The 15,493-nt window shown below is 41.7% G+C and overlaps 1 protein-coding gene across 1 annotated transcript; it reads right to left on the minus strand.

Annotated features, from left to right (window-relative positions):
- Positions 1-459: 459 nt before the first annotated feature.
- Positions 460-1,116, minus strand: LOC128739719 (uncharacterized). The gene has a single exon (XM_053835217.1). The coding sequence runs from the start codon at positions 1,114-1,116 to the stop codon at positions 460-462; it is 657 nt and encodes a 218-aa protein (XP_053691192.1).
- Positions 1,117-15,493: the final 14,377 nt, after the last annotated feature.

The following is a 15,493-nucleotide window of genomic DNA, read 5'->3' on the forward strand; positions in this document are numbered from 1 at the left end:
GCCATCCGAAATCAGTCCATTTTTTAATGCATTCGTTAGATAGATTGCCAGCAATCATATTGTCCTAGTTTCTGCTGTTAAAGAACTAGTTTTGATAATATTCTTTTATTTAGCAGTGCATAAATTTTTTCATTGATAATGAGAAATTATTTATGACCGCTGGTATATCTCGCCACATCGATCGTTGGTACTATTCGATTAAAGTAGGCTAAAGAAAAAAGACACCGTTTAAACTTAAACTGCAAACTTTATTAAGAACGACAATAATACACGATACACGTGTTCACCGTACAGTATATAAAAGTATAATGACGCATTTGCACTGCGCCTCTGCTCTGCTCTACACGCTAACCGCTAACTGCTAACACATATACACCGACACCGCTCAAAGTAACGAATATAAAGGTGGCTGCATCGTTGCTACACTAACACTCCTCCTCAACGATCGCTGCTATCATCTTACATCAGTCCCATCATCTTTGCAAACTTCATCTGCTTAATTGATCCTACAGGCTTGGTTAGCATATCAGCTGCCATGTCTTCAGTCGAACAATAATGCAATTCCATGACCTTATCAGAACATAACTCTTTTACATAAGATTCACGTGTCTCAATATGTTTCGATCTACGATTAACTCTTTCTGAACTAACAAAGTGGATACAGCTTTGATTATCTTCAAATATTTTCACTGCACCTTTCTGTTTTTCACCGAAATCTTCGAACAAGCTCAGCAACCAAACCAACTCCTGGCTCGCTTCGCTAAGAGCCATATACTCCGATTCCATGGACGATAATGTCACAGAACTCTGTTTTCGACTAGCCCACGAAACAGCTCCTCCGGCATGCTTGAAGACATATCCTGATGTTGATTTTCTAGTTTTTATGTCACCTGCCCAATCAGCATCCGAATATCCTAAAAGATTTTCATTAGGATCACCGTAGGACAGATTCCAATGTTTCGTTCCCAATAGGTAGCGAACAACTCGTTTAGCGGCAACCCAGTCGGCCTCAGTCGGACAAGATACTTTCCTCCCAAGTATCGTAGCACTGGCTGCTATATCTGGCCTTGCGCAAACAGAAACATACAACAGTGCACCCACTAGACTTCTGTACATCGTGACGTCTGACAATAGAGAGCTTTTATCATCAATTTTTATATATCCCACTTCCATCGGTGTTTTTGCTATTTTAGCGTCGAGAAGCCCAAATCTCTCCGCAATACGATGTATGTATCCTTCTACTGACACACTATAGTTTCCATTTTCTCGCTTTATTTCGAGACCCAAGAAATAGTTCGGCTCGCCAAGGTCTGTCATTTCAAATTTATCCTTGAGCAAACGAAATACAACATCTATTTCAAGTTCATCTTCACAGCAAACCAGCAAATCATCCACATATACCAAAAGATATATACATTTTCCATGTACTATTTTGGTATATAAACAAGCATCGGTTGAACTCTGTACGAATTCCATATTCAGAAGCACACCATGCAACTTTTGATTCCAACATCGCGCAGATTGTTTCAAACCATAAATACTTTTATTCAAAAGGCATACCATATGCTCTTTACCCTTTAATTCGAAACCTGGTGGCTGCCTCATATATATTTCTTCATTTAAATCGCCGTATAAGTAGGCCGTTTTTACATCGAAATGCTTTAACGTCATTTTTCTTCTGCTCGCCACTGACAACAACACGCGAAGAGTTGTATGTCTGGTCACAGGAGCAAAAGTTTCATCGAAATCTTCACCGAATTTTTGGGAATATCCTTGTGCTACAAGACGTGCTTTGTGTTTCACGATTTCCCCAGAAGCATTTCTTTTCAACTTGAACACCCAGCGGCAACCTACTGGTTTTCTGTTAGCAGGTAAGTTCACCAACTTCCAAGTCCCATTCTGAGCATGAGATTTCAACTCATCCAGCATAGCTAACTTCCAGTTTTCCTTACGAGCTCCACTCATTGCTTCCTTGAAATTTCGTGGCTCAACTTCGTCATTTGAAAGCGCATCAGCAGCAAATATTTCCTCAATGAGCCTTGTTGGTGGCACCCCTTTCGTGCGACGAGTGGATCGTCGCGAAATTTCATCTAGCGGAAAACCCCGAAATGGCGACGTTCCCTCAGAAGCATCATCGTAAGACGAACCACAATCATCCGATTCCGAAAGCGGTATAGGAATCTCACTATTCGTGCCAACACATTCAATCAAAATTTCATTCGACGGGACGAGTGGAACCTCAACTGCTCCTCCTGTCCCAGCAGAATCACACTGGACTTCTCTGGTAACTTCTTTTCTGTTACACATTTCCAGGAACTTGGCATCTCGACTAATTGTTATGCGATCTGTTTCAGTGTTCAAAAAACGATATGCTTTACGGCCATCAGCATACCCGACAAAAACCAATTTTTCCGCCTTCACATCAAGTTTCTGACGTCTCTCCTTAGGAATATGGACATAAGCTTCAGCGCCGAAAATTCGCAGGTGCCCATACGATGGTTTCTTACCATGCCACAATTCATATGGAGTAGCAACCACTGTCGAAGACGGCAAACGATTCTGCAAATAGTTTGCAGTACAAATCGCTTCACCCCAGTATTTATTCCCCACACCACTATCAGCAAGCATACACCGCATCATTTCAACCAGATAACGGTTCTTTCGCTCCGACACACCGTTCTGTTGCGGTGAATAAGGGGCAGTAACTTCATGTATTGTTCCATTATCCACGAAAAACTTTTTCAATGAAGCACTGGTGAATTCACCTCCACCATCCGTTCTTATTTTTCTCGGGTAACGATTGAACTGATTCTTAACCAGGTTGAAAAACTCACGAATTTTGTCCTCTGCATCATTTTTTCTTTTCAGGAGATACACTGCCGAATATCGACTATAGTCATCCACTAGCACAATATAAAAACGATTTCCGCTCGGTGTCGACTCTTCCATCGGGCCACCCAAATCGCTATGAATTAAGTCCCCCACTGCACTAGACTTCCGCTCAGAAAATTTAGGAAAGGAATCGCGGCTCATCTTTCCCTCGCAACATGATCCACACACAGATTGCACAGCACAGGGTTCAATTTTCAATCCGTATCCCAGATTGTCACGCACTACTTTCGATACAGCTGCCGGATCTCTATGCCCAAGCCGACGATGCCACAAGTGCGCACACAGTTCACTGTGTGTTGAACCAACTGTGAAAGCTTTTTCTGAACACTGTTTCAAATGATACAGCCCGCCTTTGCGTTGTCCAACTAACACTGAATCGTTTCCTTTCAGCACTCGACACTCTTTTTCATCAAATTGCACTATGAATCCCAAGTCAGCAATTTTACTTATGGAAAGTAAATTACCGGCTAATGCAGGAACGTGAAACACTTTTTCAAGCTTCAGCTCTACACGACTTCCAACCCCATTAACCGAAACCGTTCTGCCTGTGCCACTACCTGTTGCTTTGATGGTTTTCCCATCTGCCAAGCAAACTTGCACTTCCTTGGAGCTATCGAATTCCTCCAGTAGCGATGCATCATTTGTCATATGAGATGTAGCACCAGAATCAAGATACCACAAACTCGAATTTCCAGATACGCCTGCAGCCAAACACAGCTTGAGACCAGCTTCAGAATTTACAGTAACATTCGCTCTTTGTACGGTATTCTTCGCTTTTTCTTTCTCCTTCCTATCATCCTGGAACTTTCGGCAATCTCGTCGGAAATGTCCTTCCTTTTTACAGTAGTGACAGATTTTCGCTTTTTCTTTGTAGCTCTGGCTTTTATTGCCACCGCCAGTAAACTTGGGGGCGCCTATCACAAGAGCTTTCTCGGTAGTAACATTTCCACGACGTCTTCCTTCATCAAGCAGCTTACCCTTAATAAACTCAACAGTCAGGTCTTGATCCGGGCGGCTCTCCAGCGCAACAATCAAACCGTCGTATGACTCGGGAAGACTTGACAACATCAAGGCTACAAACCAGTTGTCCTTCACTTCTTCCCCAAGTGCTGTTAACCGCAACCGCAAAGCCGTCATATTTTTCAGGTGCTCAGCCATGTTCCCGTTTTCGGGCATTCGCAACATAATTAACAGACGCACTGTGTGAATAATACTAGATAGGGACGCGCGTTCATGGTAACTTTTCAGCGCATCCCACATCTGCTTTGCCGTCTCCATTTGCATAACGTGAATTAGTTGGTTATCCTCCAACGCCAACCCGATAATGGCCTGCGCCTTTTCATCATTCGAAAGCCATGTTTCATCCGGGTTTTCAGGCTTTGGCTCAGTGACAACTTTAAGCACTTTTTCTCGCGTTAGCAACAAACGAATTTTAAATTTCCATATGGCGTAATTGCTATCGGTTAGCTTCTCCACTGTTACCTTCGCGTCAGCCATTTTGTTTTTCACAAACGACCGCTCAAGTTCAGAAGCACAAACTAATTCGCAAAATTCACTGTCGTACAATTTAAATTCGCGCACTACAGACGACTACTGGGCCCATAACCTATTCGATTAAAGTAGGCTAAAGAAAAAAGACACCGTTTAAACTTAAACTGCAAACTTTATTAAGAACGACAATAATACACGATACACGTGTTCACCGTACAGTATATAAAAGTATAATGACGCATTTGCACTGCGCCTCTGCTCTGCTCTACACGCTAACCGCTAACTGCTAACACATATACACCGACACCGCTCAAAGTAACGAATATAAAGGTGGCTGCATCGTTGCTACACTAACAGGTACGTTACCGATAGCATAGGGAATTATCAGGCAGATATTTGCCACCCAACAGATCTTGCAGAAATGTCGAGAGTACAGCGTGTCCACGCATCACAAAAAAGCAAAACCACAGGTATAAACGTCCTGTTGAGAACCTGACTCTTCTTTATCGAAAGACTTCGCAGCCGTCTGTTAGAGTACGTGACAATTACGGGACTAGTGCAACGATTTTTTTTGTCAGAAGGTTTGACCACTGCGACCATTATTTTGATCTATTGTGGTAGTGCAACGATCCTACTGACTATAGCAGCACCCCCAGCCGAGATTCGAACATACGACGACTGGCTTGTTATGCCAGCATCGTACCCCGAAGTCAACTGGGCGGTCCACGCATCACATCTTTATTAATCATTTATCATTTATTTGATTCATCTGACCATCTGGTCTCCATGAATTTATGGTAGGATGGGGAAAAGCCCCCTTGAGGTGAGACCCTCTTCAAGAGGGCGTAAAAACCCCATCATCTTTTGACTTTGGATTACAATCATAACATACAATAATAAATATCACTGCTTACACACTAATATTGTTTACATTGTCGGTCTTATAATCTAAGTTATACAACTAAACAAGAAACATTTAACTAATAAATCTTCTTATACGATTTTTAAAAACATCTATTGAAATAGTAAAGCACATAAATTCTAGTAGGGGCATTAATATTGACTTGTGCAAGAAGATGAGGAGCATCAATTTTGCTAGTTAGAAGCTTTCCAATAAAAACGGCCCTGGAAATATCACGCCTTTGCGCAAGTGTTTCCATGTTAAGTAGTCGACAACGCTGCTCGTATGGGGGTAATTGCATTGGGTCACGCCCAGGTAGAGATCTAAGAGCACTACGTAGAAATCTGGACTGTACAGCTTCAATTCTGCTTATCCAAACATCTGCATAGGGGCTCCAAATTACTGCTGAAGTTTCCAAAACAGGGCGAACAAGGGAGTAACACAGTGCCCTCAAACAATATGGGTCAGTGAACTCTTTGCCAATTCTGGTGCTAAAACCAAGGTTTCTATTTGCCTGTGCAATGATCGATGAGTAGTGATCTCTGAAGGACATGCAAGAGTCCAACAGAACCCCAAGATCTTTAAAAGTTGACACTTTTACTAGCGGGTGACCAGAAATAGTGTAGTCCCATAGAATGGATGTTTTTTGCGTGTGAAGGAAATTACGTAGCATTTACTTATACTGAGGATCAGCTGATTATAAGAGCACCATCCAAATAAATCGTCGAGATATCCTTGCAGTTCAATACAGTCTCGTATCGGATGAAACAACTTGAGGTCGTCCGCATATAGTAGCCTGCATCCTTGCGGGATGACAAAACAGACATCGTTGAAAAATATGGAGAATAGCAGTGGCCCGAGATTGCTTCCTTGAGGTAACCCTGATGAGCTGACGAGGCTATACGATTCATTGTTTCCGATCTTTACAGTTAGTGAACGGCTAGTCAGGTATGATTTAAGCCATTCTACGAAGCTAAACGAAGCGCCCAGTCGAGCAATCTTCGCCACCAGAATGGAATGATCGACTCGGTCAAATGCAGCTTTAATATCTGTATAGATGGTATCTACTTGCGCGCCGTCTTCCATATGTTTAATACAGTGAGAGGTAAACAACGTTGAACGTTGAACACACTGGAGAAGTGTTTCGCGAATAGGTTACAGATATCGTTTCTTGTACTTGATTGTTCGTTATCAAGAAACATGTTAACTGGGAGTCCGTTCTCTCTTCGTTTTCCTTTTACGAATGACCAGAAACCTTTAGGATTTTGTTTAAGCTTTGATTGGGTATGCAGCAAAAATCTTGAATATAGAAAGCGATTATACGTCCTATAGGAATTGCTGGCATAATTAAACTCAAGCTTTGCCAGGGGGTCACATCGGCGGCGTTATTCAGCAGAGATTCCCAGTCCGTATTTCGTAAAGACTCTTGTAGACCGCAAAAGTCCGCTTTCGAAAAGTCAAACTCCCTATCATCGGACGTCTCTTCAAAGTGTACCGGGCGAGGACAGGCGAGAGAAACCAGTAAAGGAGGATGGTATACGTCAATATTTACTAACGGTTCCGTGACTTTGCAGTTCGATGAAGAGTCTTCATCGACGAAAACAAGGTCAAGGTCAAGGCTGTTCCGACAATTAGTAACTGCACACATCTGTAGCATACTTAGTAAAGACATATCATCGAGTAGCATTATACTTGGTCTAGCGAAATTCGATTCTGTGGCATCAGGAACAGCGTATACAGAGTGAGTATTTTTCCAAACAAGCCCAGGTTGGTTGTAATCCCCAAGTAAAATGTGAGTCGTTCCTGGTTGACGATGGTAAGAGCTGAGTTGATGTGCTTCTCGATAGCGTTAACATCAGAAGCAACGTCCGGAGGGAGATAAACTGCACCGATGCAAGTATTTGTGTTAAGGATTTGGATTTGGTGTTTACCCACAATTGCTCAAGATAGTTGTAGACGCCCGTTTTTTGGTTAGATGAGAACCGGTTAGAAACCGCGATTAGAACTCCGCCGTCTCGCGTTTTCTCGGAATTTGTACTTTGGCGGTCGTTGCGATAAACCGTGTAACTTGGCCCAAATGACTGAGGTGACAATATTCAGTCATTGAGCCACGTTTCAGTTAGAACTATTACATCAAGCTCTGAATCGGAAACAGCAACAAATAGCTCGTCTATCTTCGCACGTAAGCCCCTCACATTTTGGTAATAGATCCTGAGCTGATCATCGGCTGCCACTGCGTTGGTATTTGGAGCACTGCTGTCATCAACTATGATGTAGAGAAGCATGTTGCGATTATCGGCAGGCTGTAAGTGGAGGTCGACATGAGTGGAGGTCGACATGAGGGCGCGCAGTATCTCGTATAGCTTCGGAAGGACATATAGGGTAACCAACCTATTTTGGACCCCATCAGCAGCTGTACATAATTTGGACACTGCCATTTGATTTTGCTGTAAGTGTCCAAATTATGTACAGCTGCTGATGGGGTCCAAAATACGTTGGTTACCCTATTCTTCTTGGCTTTACCTGACGAAAACGATTTGGCACTTTCAATATCTACTATTTGGTGCTGTGACACGGTGGTGGACGGATGAATTTCGCTGACATAATTAAAGTTGTGTAGAGCAGACAACTGCAAATAAGGTTCACTTTAATTTCACTTTAATTTCAAAGCATAATACGATACAGTTGATTGAGACCAGCTATGGCAGAAGATGCACGAACACGGTTTTCCGGATAAACTGACGCGACTGATCAGAGTTACATTGGATCGAGTTTTGTTGTTTTCGTGTGCATCTCGGGGACACTCTCGAGCTCCTTCGAGTCGCGGCAAGGTTAGCGACACGGTGACGGCTTATCTTTCATGCTGTTCAACAGTGCTCTTGAGGGGGTGATCCGACGAGAGGCACAATTTTCGCCAAGGGTAGCGAACTCCCAGGCTTTGGAGATAACTTTGATTTCACAGCCAGGAACTTTGCGACGGCAGAGGCAAATTATGTCAGGCTGAAAGCGGAGTCTAGGAGGATTGGGTTAAAAATAAATGCGTCGAGGACCAAATACATGGAAGGAAGAGGCTCAAGAAAACAAACGCGTCACGCGTGTCTCCCACGGACGGTAGCCATTGACGGCGACGAACTAGAAATGGTATTTGACCAGAGTATTTGAGAGCGCTGGTGACTGCGAACAACAACACTAGTAAGGAGACCTAGCGACGCATTCAACCCAAATCGGGCCTACTTTGTCCTTCGCAAAATGTTGCGATCAGAAAGTATACGCCGCCCTACGAAGGTAACGATGTAGGTACAAAACCTTTATCAGACTGGTACTCTTTACGGCCTTGAAACCGTAACGCTGCTCACGGAGGACACACGCGCCTTTGTCGTGTTCGAGTGGAAGGTACAGCGGACGATATTTGGCGGAGTAAAATTGAGAGCGGAGAGTGGCGGAGGCGTATGAATCATGAGCTACATACGCTGCTTGCGTTCATCTGGCGAAAGCCAGTAAGCCGCGGTGGGCCGGACACGTCGTAGGGATACCGGATGACAGTGCGTCGAAAATAGTTGTCTACAACAACCCCACCGGTACCAGAGACATTGGGGCACAACGTGCAAGATGGCTCGACCAGGTCGAATGTGATTTGCGATTTCTGAGACGACGAGTGGCGCAGAATCGAGTTGAATGGAGACGACTGCTCGAAACAGCACGAGCCACCGTGGCTGTTTACGACGACGACGATGATATATCTCGTAAATTATTACAACGGTCGTGATATTTATGAAGTGAAACGATATCTATTCAAGAAAAAAAAATTTCTCTTGCGTATACAAGCTTACATGAAAAACTAATCAGTATCTTAATCGTTTAGCCCGGTTGGAAAAGAATCATTTAGTTAGCAAACTATAGTGTGGTATGGTAACGCACCTAGATTAGGTAGTTTGTAACGATTTTAATTTGAATTTTCAACGAGGCACTCCCGAAAGGTTTGTTCCAGAATGTGATGTCTATACGTAATGTTATTTTAATCATTTAGTGCATTGAATACTGTTTTTTTTCGATCCTGGTAAGTCGAAATCGATTGTTTGATGTTCTGATACAGGACAGACACCACTGCTATGTATCGTTACTGTGTGCAAAACTTATTGAAATATTTACTTTACTAGAAGCCCTCGAGCGAAGATTCCTTGTTTTTTGCCATTCACTTTCGAGCTGCAACAAAGAATCATCGCCATTCCTCCTAAAGATTTATTAGTTTATTGCCCTTTCCTTCTTTACTCAAGATTTACAGCTCAGCGTCCTTCACAAGTGCTTTGCCGATTGTACTTCTCCGAGAAAAACCACAAATATTTTGAATATCAGCTTTGACGCGAGCGTCAACAAGAGTCCTACGGCAAAAGGGAAAGCAAGAAAATTTATCGATGTTGTATTTCATTTCCCACCCTTGTTTGGCATCGATACAGTTTTTTTTCGTCAGTTCGCCTATTCCTATTCTCCTGGTGTTTGTTTTGATTTGTTTACAGTTCGCTCAGGAGACCGTCAAAGAAGAGGGAAATGTGTGTAAAATTGGTTGAATATCTGAATGAGGCAAATGCTAAATTAAGTTCTCAAAGAAGAACATTTATTATCGAATCGAATCGGTTTGAAAAACGAAAGTATGCAAATTACTCTGGGATGCTGCAAGGGATCTCCCCCTGCTGTTTAACTGCACATCCGTTAGTAGGAGTGTGCGTACCACCATTCAATCATCCTTGCGTAATGATGCATTGGCATCATGTGTCAAAGGCCGCCTTCACGCGCTATGCAATGATGCCCTTCAATTATCAAATTGTCACTTGCAGCTTCTAATGTTTCCCCTTCGTAGGTTATAGGTACAGTACTGTGCTGATTTTATCAGCCTCGTTATTGATTGACATTGAATTAGAATACTGGTTCGAATTCATATGCTGTAAAACATCTTTGAAATATTCCGTTTTAGGGTTCATACGAATTCCAAATCATGAAACAGTAAGAACAAACCCTACCCTAATTTCGAGCTCGTGAAAAAAACTGATAAAAACGATAGTGGACAAAATAGAAGGTACATAAATGTGGGTGATAATAAAATCAGAATAACACTGTATTGTAGAATTTTCATGGGAAATTTGTATTAAGCCATAGGGCTTGCATGCAGTGCTAACTTTTGTTGTATTGCAATGACTTGATGGGCTCAGTAATGGGAAGGGATTTTCCCGTAGTGATATTTCAAACATGTTTAATTGCTTACATTTTTTTTATTGATATATAACAAGGCTTCAAAAGGTCCTCATATGCGTGAGTTTTTCAGCAGATGACTTGAAGAAAGTTAATCTAATATACTTTTCGCTTACGGGAAAAAATATGTAATAATGAAACTGTTTTTTACTATACTACTTTTAACGAAAACGAATGTGATTTTCAAATTTGAAAGTAGATCAAATTGATCTTTCAAATAAACTATTTGATCTTCTAAGATAAACAGTAACTGATTCGATCTCAACCATTCGCTTTCACCATAGTTTCAAATAAATTATTCTTCAGCAGTTCCAATTGGTAATTCAATCGGGAACGCTGATCAAAGCGAATCGATGAAAAATAATTTACTAATTCAGTTTTAATGTCCTGAAGGTACCTGTCCTGGCCCTTCCTCTAAGCATCACCGATCGACCGCATTCGTACCGCGATTCTGTTTTGGGCTCAGGTGCTTCTTTCGATTTGTGTGATAGAACCGGTGCGGTGCGGCGGTTGGTAAGCACAGCTGAATAAATTTTGCCAAGTCTTTCGTTTCATTTAGCTACTCTTTTCAAGTACCACACAGACGAGGACGAAAAATCGCCAGAATACGTTTTCCACTTTCAGAAAGTATAGCCAGTATGTGGCCTCTGGAAATTGATTGAAATGAGCGATAGTCTGAAAACTTGAAACTGCATTCTTGCCTGTTTATTGGCTCTACGTTATCACGGCAGTAGTGGCAACAGGTTTAAAAGAATCGCATTTGTTAGCCCAAAAGAAGTAGCATTTACAGAATAAGCATGGTGCCTTGAGAGGGTTTGACAAATATTCCAGGAACTAGCAGGAAACATCAGTAAACTTACACGATTTTGGAGGATATGGATTAAAGTTAGCTGATTCGGGCAACTTATTCATTTTTCACTTTAATGCAGATATGTTGAACATCGACACGTAAAAAGCATCTGCAGAGCTTCCAGTGCCAAATTTAACTAACCAACGGTTATAAACTGTAGGTAGTCCAATTTTGCGCAAAAATAAATATAATTGAATGCGTTATTTGATATTAAAAAATTGCTAGTGCTTCCTAATACCCACTGGAACGTTGATTGCTTTCGATTGTTGATATTTCGGACGAAGAACTGGAATGGCAGGAATAAAAATCGATAACAGTCTTGACTCGGAGAAGCAAAATTCCGTCAAGAAGCCTCAAAAGTGGGCCCGGCTAGCACCTGTTCGTGTGGTTTCGCGACTGCACATGGCAAAAGAAAAATATTCGTCTCAGCGATTTGCTTGGTTTGTGGCTTGTTGAGAAACCAAAACAAACACCGCAGGCAAAGGTTCACATCAGAGGAAAGTCGTGATTAATTATGACTATAGATTTGTACTTGTTAGAAAAAATACTCACAGTTGTCCTTAGGAGAATTGTTGCTTTATTAATAACATCTTTTGCAATCTGTGACTGTATTTAATGCTTTATAAAGTCGTTATATTGTTGAGTGGTATTACCACAAATTATTGCCAGTTTTATTCGTAGAAAACAAGGGTTTCCAACTTGCTTCTATTTTGGGCCTTTGGGCCTATCCTACGTTCTTCATATTGTGCAGGAAAATTTGTCACTCTTTTCTATCCATTTTTTTCATACCTATATTGATTTTGAGCGTGTAACAATTTTGTAAAACCTTTCAAATTTCAATCCGATCTTCTAAGTTCCATTTCACAACTCTTATAATCAGTTCCTACGGCGTCTTAAACTTAACTTCTGTTCGACGCCATTTTGCTCACTGACTGTGTAGACGGCCTTTATATTGTTGCTGTCGTCACTAAATGTAGACTTTTTCATGCGTTTGGAGACAAAAATTTTTTCGCCATTTTTTCAACTTTTTTTCCGCCATTTGTCACAACTTTGCACTGTATACAGATGAAATGACAAAAACTGACAAATTATATCACACACACATCAGATTGATGTCTTATCTCTCTTGTAGTGATATATCAACAATGCTAACTGTTGAAATTCAGCAGTAAACAGGTTTTCAAGACGAGGTATGATATATCATACGCTGGGTCATAATGGGTTAATATGTCCTCTATTCTACTTCTCTAATGTACCAATGTTTCCAATCTACATACATATTTGTCTTTTCTTTTTGCCTTTGATAGCAGCTTACCTATTTTCTTCCTGGAGGGATTCTTTTGCTTTTATTATTAATCACTAACTTTTCCTCCAAAGTCCCTTTTTTGAGACAGGGGAAGTATCTGATCTCTACTCCAATTTTCGCCTTTCTGCTATGTAAATATACAGACGACTGTAGACACGTAAGGAATTATCGCGGAATTATTAACCTTCAAAACTGTTTGAAATAATCGTTAGTAGAATGATGTTGTCTCGTACAAAAAACTACATATCTTCAGCTGTCGGCTCAGCATGGTTTCATGCCTGGTCATACCGTTTGCACGAATTTTATCGAATTTACCTCAACCTGTATTTCACAAATAGACAATAAAAAGCAAGTGGACGTAGTCTACACGGACCTGAAAGCAGCTTTGACCGGATTGACCATAGAATATTGTTACAATATAGTGCAATGGCTGAGCTCGTACTTGCGCGACAGGGAACAGCGCGTGAAGTTTGGTTCCTGTATCTCTTCACAATCCACCAATACCTCAGGTGTTCCGCAAGGTAGTAATATGGGACCATGGCTTTTTTCATTGTTTTTCAATGACGTCACTTTGCTGTTGGATATCGACTGTCGATTTGTCTACAATCATGATTTGAAACTGGTTTTATCTTTTGGAAAATTGAGGATTGTCGCCGCCTGCAAGCGTTACTCGATATATTTGTGGATTGGTGTAAACCAGAGGTGGGCACAATTCCGCTAATCCGCTAACAGCTAATTAGCTCAGCTAACACTTTAGTTAGCGGTTAGCGTTTTCGCTAGTTTTTATAACCGTTAGCGTTTTTGTTAGCTTCCGCTAAATTTATGTACCGCTAAATAAACCGCTAACTTTTTTTTGGCAGAAAGAAAATTTGGGAGTAATATCGCACAGGCTTCGGTCGAAGGTTTCCAAACTTTTGTACGTACTTTACCAGCCAAGAACACCGGGGTGGCTCTTGCCGTATCAAGAATTCCTCTCCATTGTACTTCTGAGTCCTAGGCTACTCGTTTCCAATTCGTTACGCGTCTCGGCACATGCAAGTCGGCTTCAACCTGGTCAAGCCATCTAACTCGTTTGGCCCCTGTATTCCTGGTGCCGGTGGGGCTCTTAAAGTGAACGGATTTTACTGCACAGTCGTTCGGTTGATAAATTCATAAGTTTTCACAACAATCAAGGAAAATTATTATCTACAAAATACTCTTTTACAACTTTTCTACCTTCTGATTCTGAGTCCCTTTATTCTGATTTCGTTGTATTTTTACTAAAAACTTGAAATTTTTTTGCTAGATGCGCCACTACTGGTACGCTTACCGGTAATGCTCAAGTGTAAACCCAACAAAATGTAAGTAACTTTTCATTAAGCAATCCAGAGAAAATATTATTTAAAAAGCTTTTATAAACATTTTCACAGCGATGGAAAACTCCAATAAAAAATCGAGAAATCTATGTCATGGAACATGACATAGACAGCTAACAAATTTAGCTGTTAGCGGTTAGCGTTAGCTTCCGCTAAATTGTTGGTTGATTAGCTAACGTTTTGATTTAGCGGATTAGCTGTTAGCGAAGCCTAAATTTCGGTTAGCGGTGCCAACCTCTGGTGTAAACGAAACTGGTAGACACTAAGTGTGACAAAACCTGAGCTTATGAGTTTTTACCGCGTTAATAGCCCGATTTTGTTCAACTATCAGATTGAGGGGTCTGAGTTGCGCAGAGTAGATCAAGTTAGTGACCTTGGTTTGTCACTAAACTAACATTAGACCTGCACCGTGAATCGATTACTGCGAAAGCATCATAGCAGGGATTAAATTAAGCGGTCGCACAGTTGCAACTGTAGTTTGGTACAGGTAAGGCACGGGAGGGTATTTTCAGGCCATTAAGTAATTGTCTTTATTTTTCGGCCTATGGCCTAGTTCTAGTAGTAGAACAGGTGGTTTTGACGTTCTTTTAATAAAAACAGTAGATTACTTACAGCTACATGCTCTGCTTGGGGAGACTCCCATCGTACATCTAGCGAAAGTTAGCAGGCTACGGTGGGCCGGACACGTCGTAAGGATGCCGGATGACAGTGCGACGAAAATAGCCCTCTTTAACAACCCCATCGGGAACCAGGAATAGGCCCCTCAAGGTGCACGATGGCTCGACCAGGTCAAAAGCGATTTGCGACTTCTGAGACGACTAGGAAATTGGCGACGAGTGGCCACAGAGTTGAATTGAGATGAGTGCTTGAAACAGCACGAGCCACCCCGGCTCTATGCTGCTGAATAAGAAGAAGATTACTTACAGTATTGAGAAAATAGTTATAACATATTAAAATTGTATGCCGGCAAAGTATTTTTATTGGCGAAAGAAAAGGAAAATTGGCTGAATTTAGAAACATACAGACAGTACCCTCCCGTACTCTACATAATTACTTCAGAATTTTTGATGACATGCTGAATAAGGCCTGGCAAAGGGTGAACATGTGCAAATCTATCACCTCTGTTCACTAACTCCTATCCCTGTCTCTATCCTATCCCTATCTGCTGGTGGGGTCGGCTGGGGTATGCAACCTCGGTTGAGGTACGCAAACATAGAAGGGGACACAGTTGCTCCCGCCCACTCAAAGATGGCAGCCCCGTCAGTGGAATATGGATCTTAGGCTAACAACCTATTCTACCCGAAAATTCTACGTTACAAAAAATGATAGAGGAAATCGATCTGGATTATTGGTAACGACCTTTAGCTAAAACTCGAATTGGACCATGGAATATACTGACACTTGCCCAGAAGGGCAACCTGGCTCAACTTGGACGGAAACTGGCCACCGGAAGC

Source organism: Sabethes cyaneus, chromosome 3, assembly GCF_943734655.1.
Source record: "Sabethes cyaneus chromosome 3, idSabCyanKW18_F2, whole genome shotgun sequence".
Lineage (NCBI taxonomy): Eukaryota > Metazoa > Arthropoda > Insecta > Diptera > Culicidae > Sabethes > Sabethes cyaneus.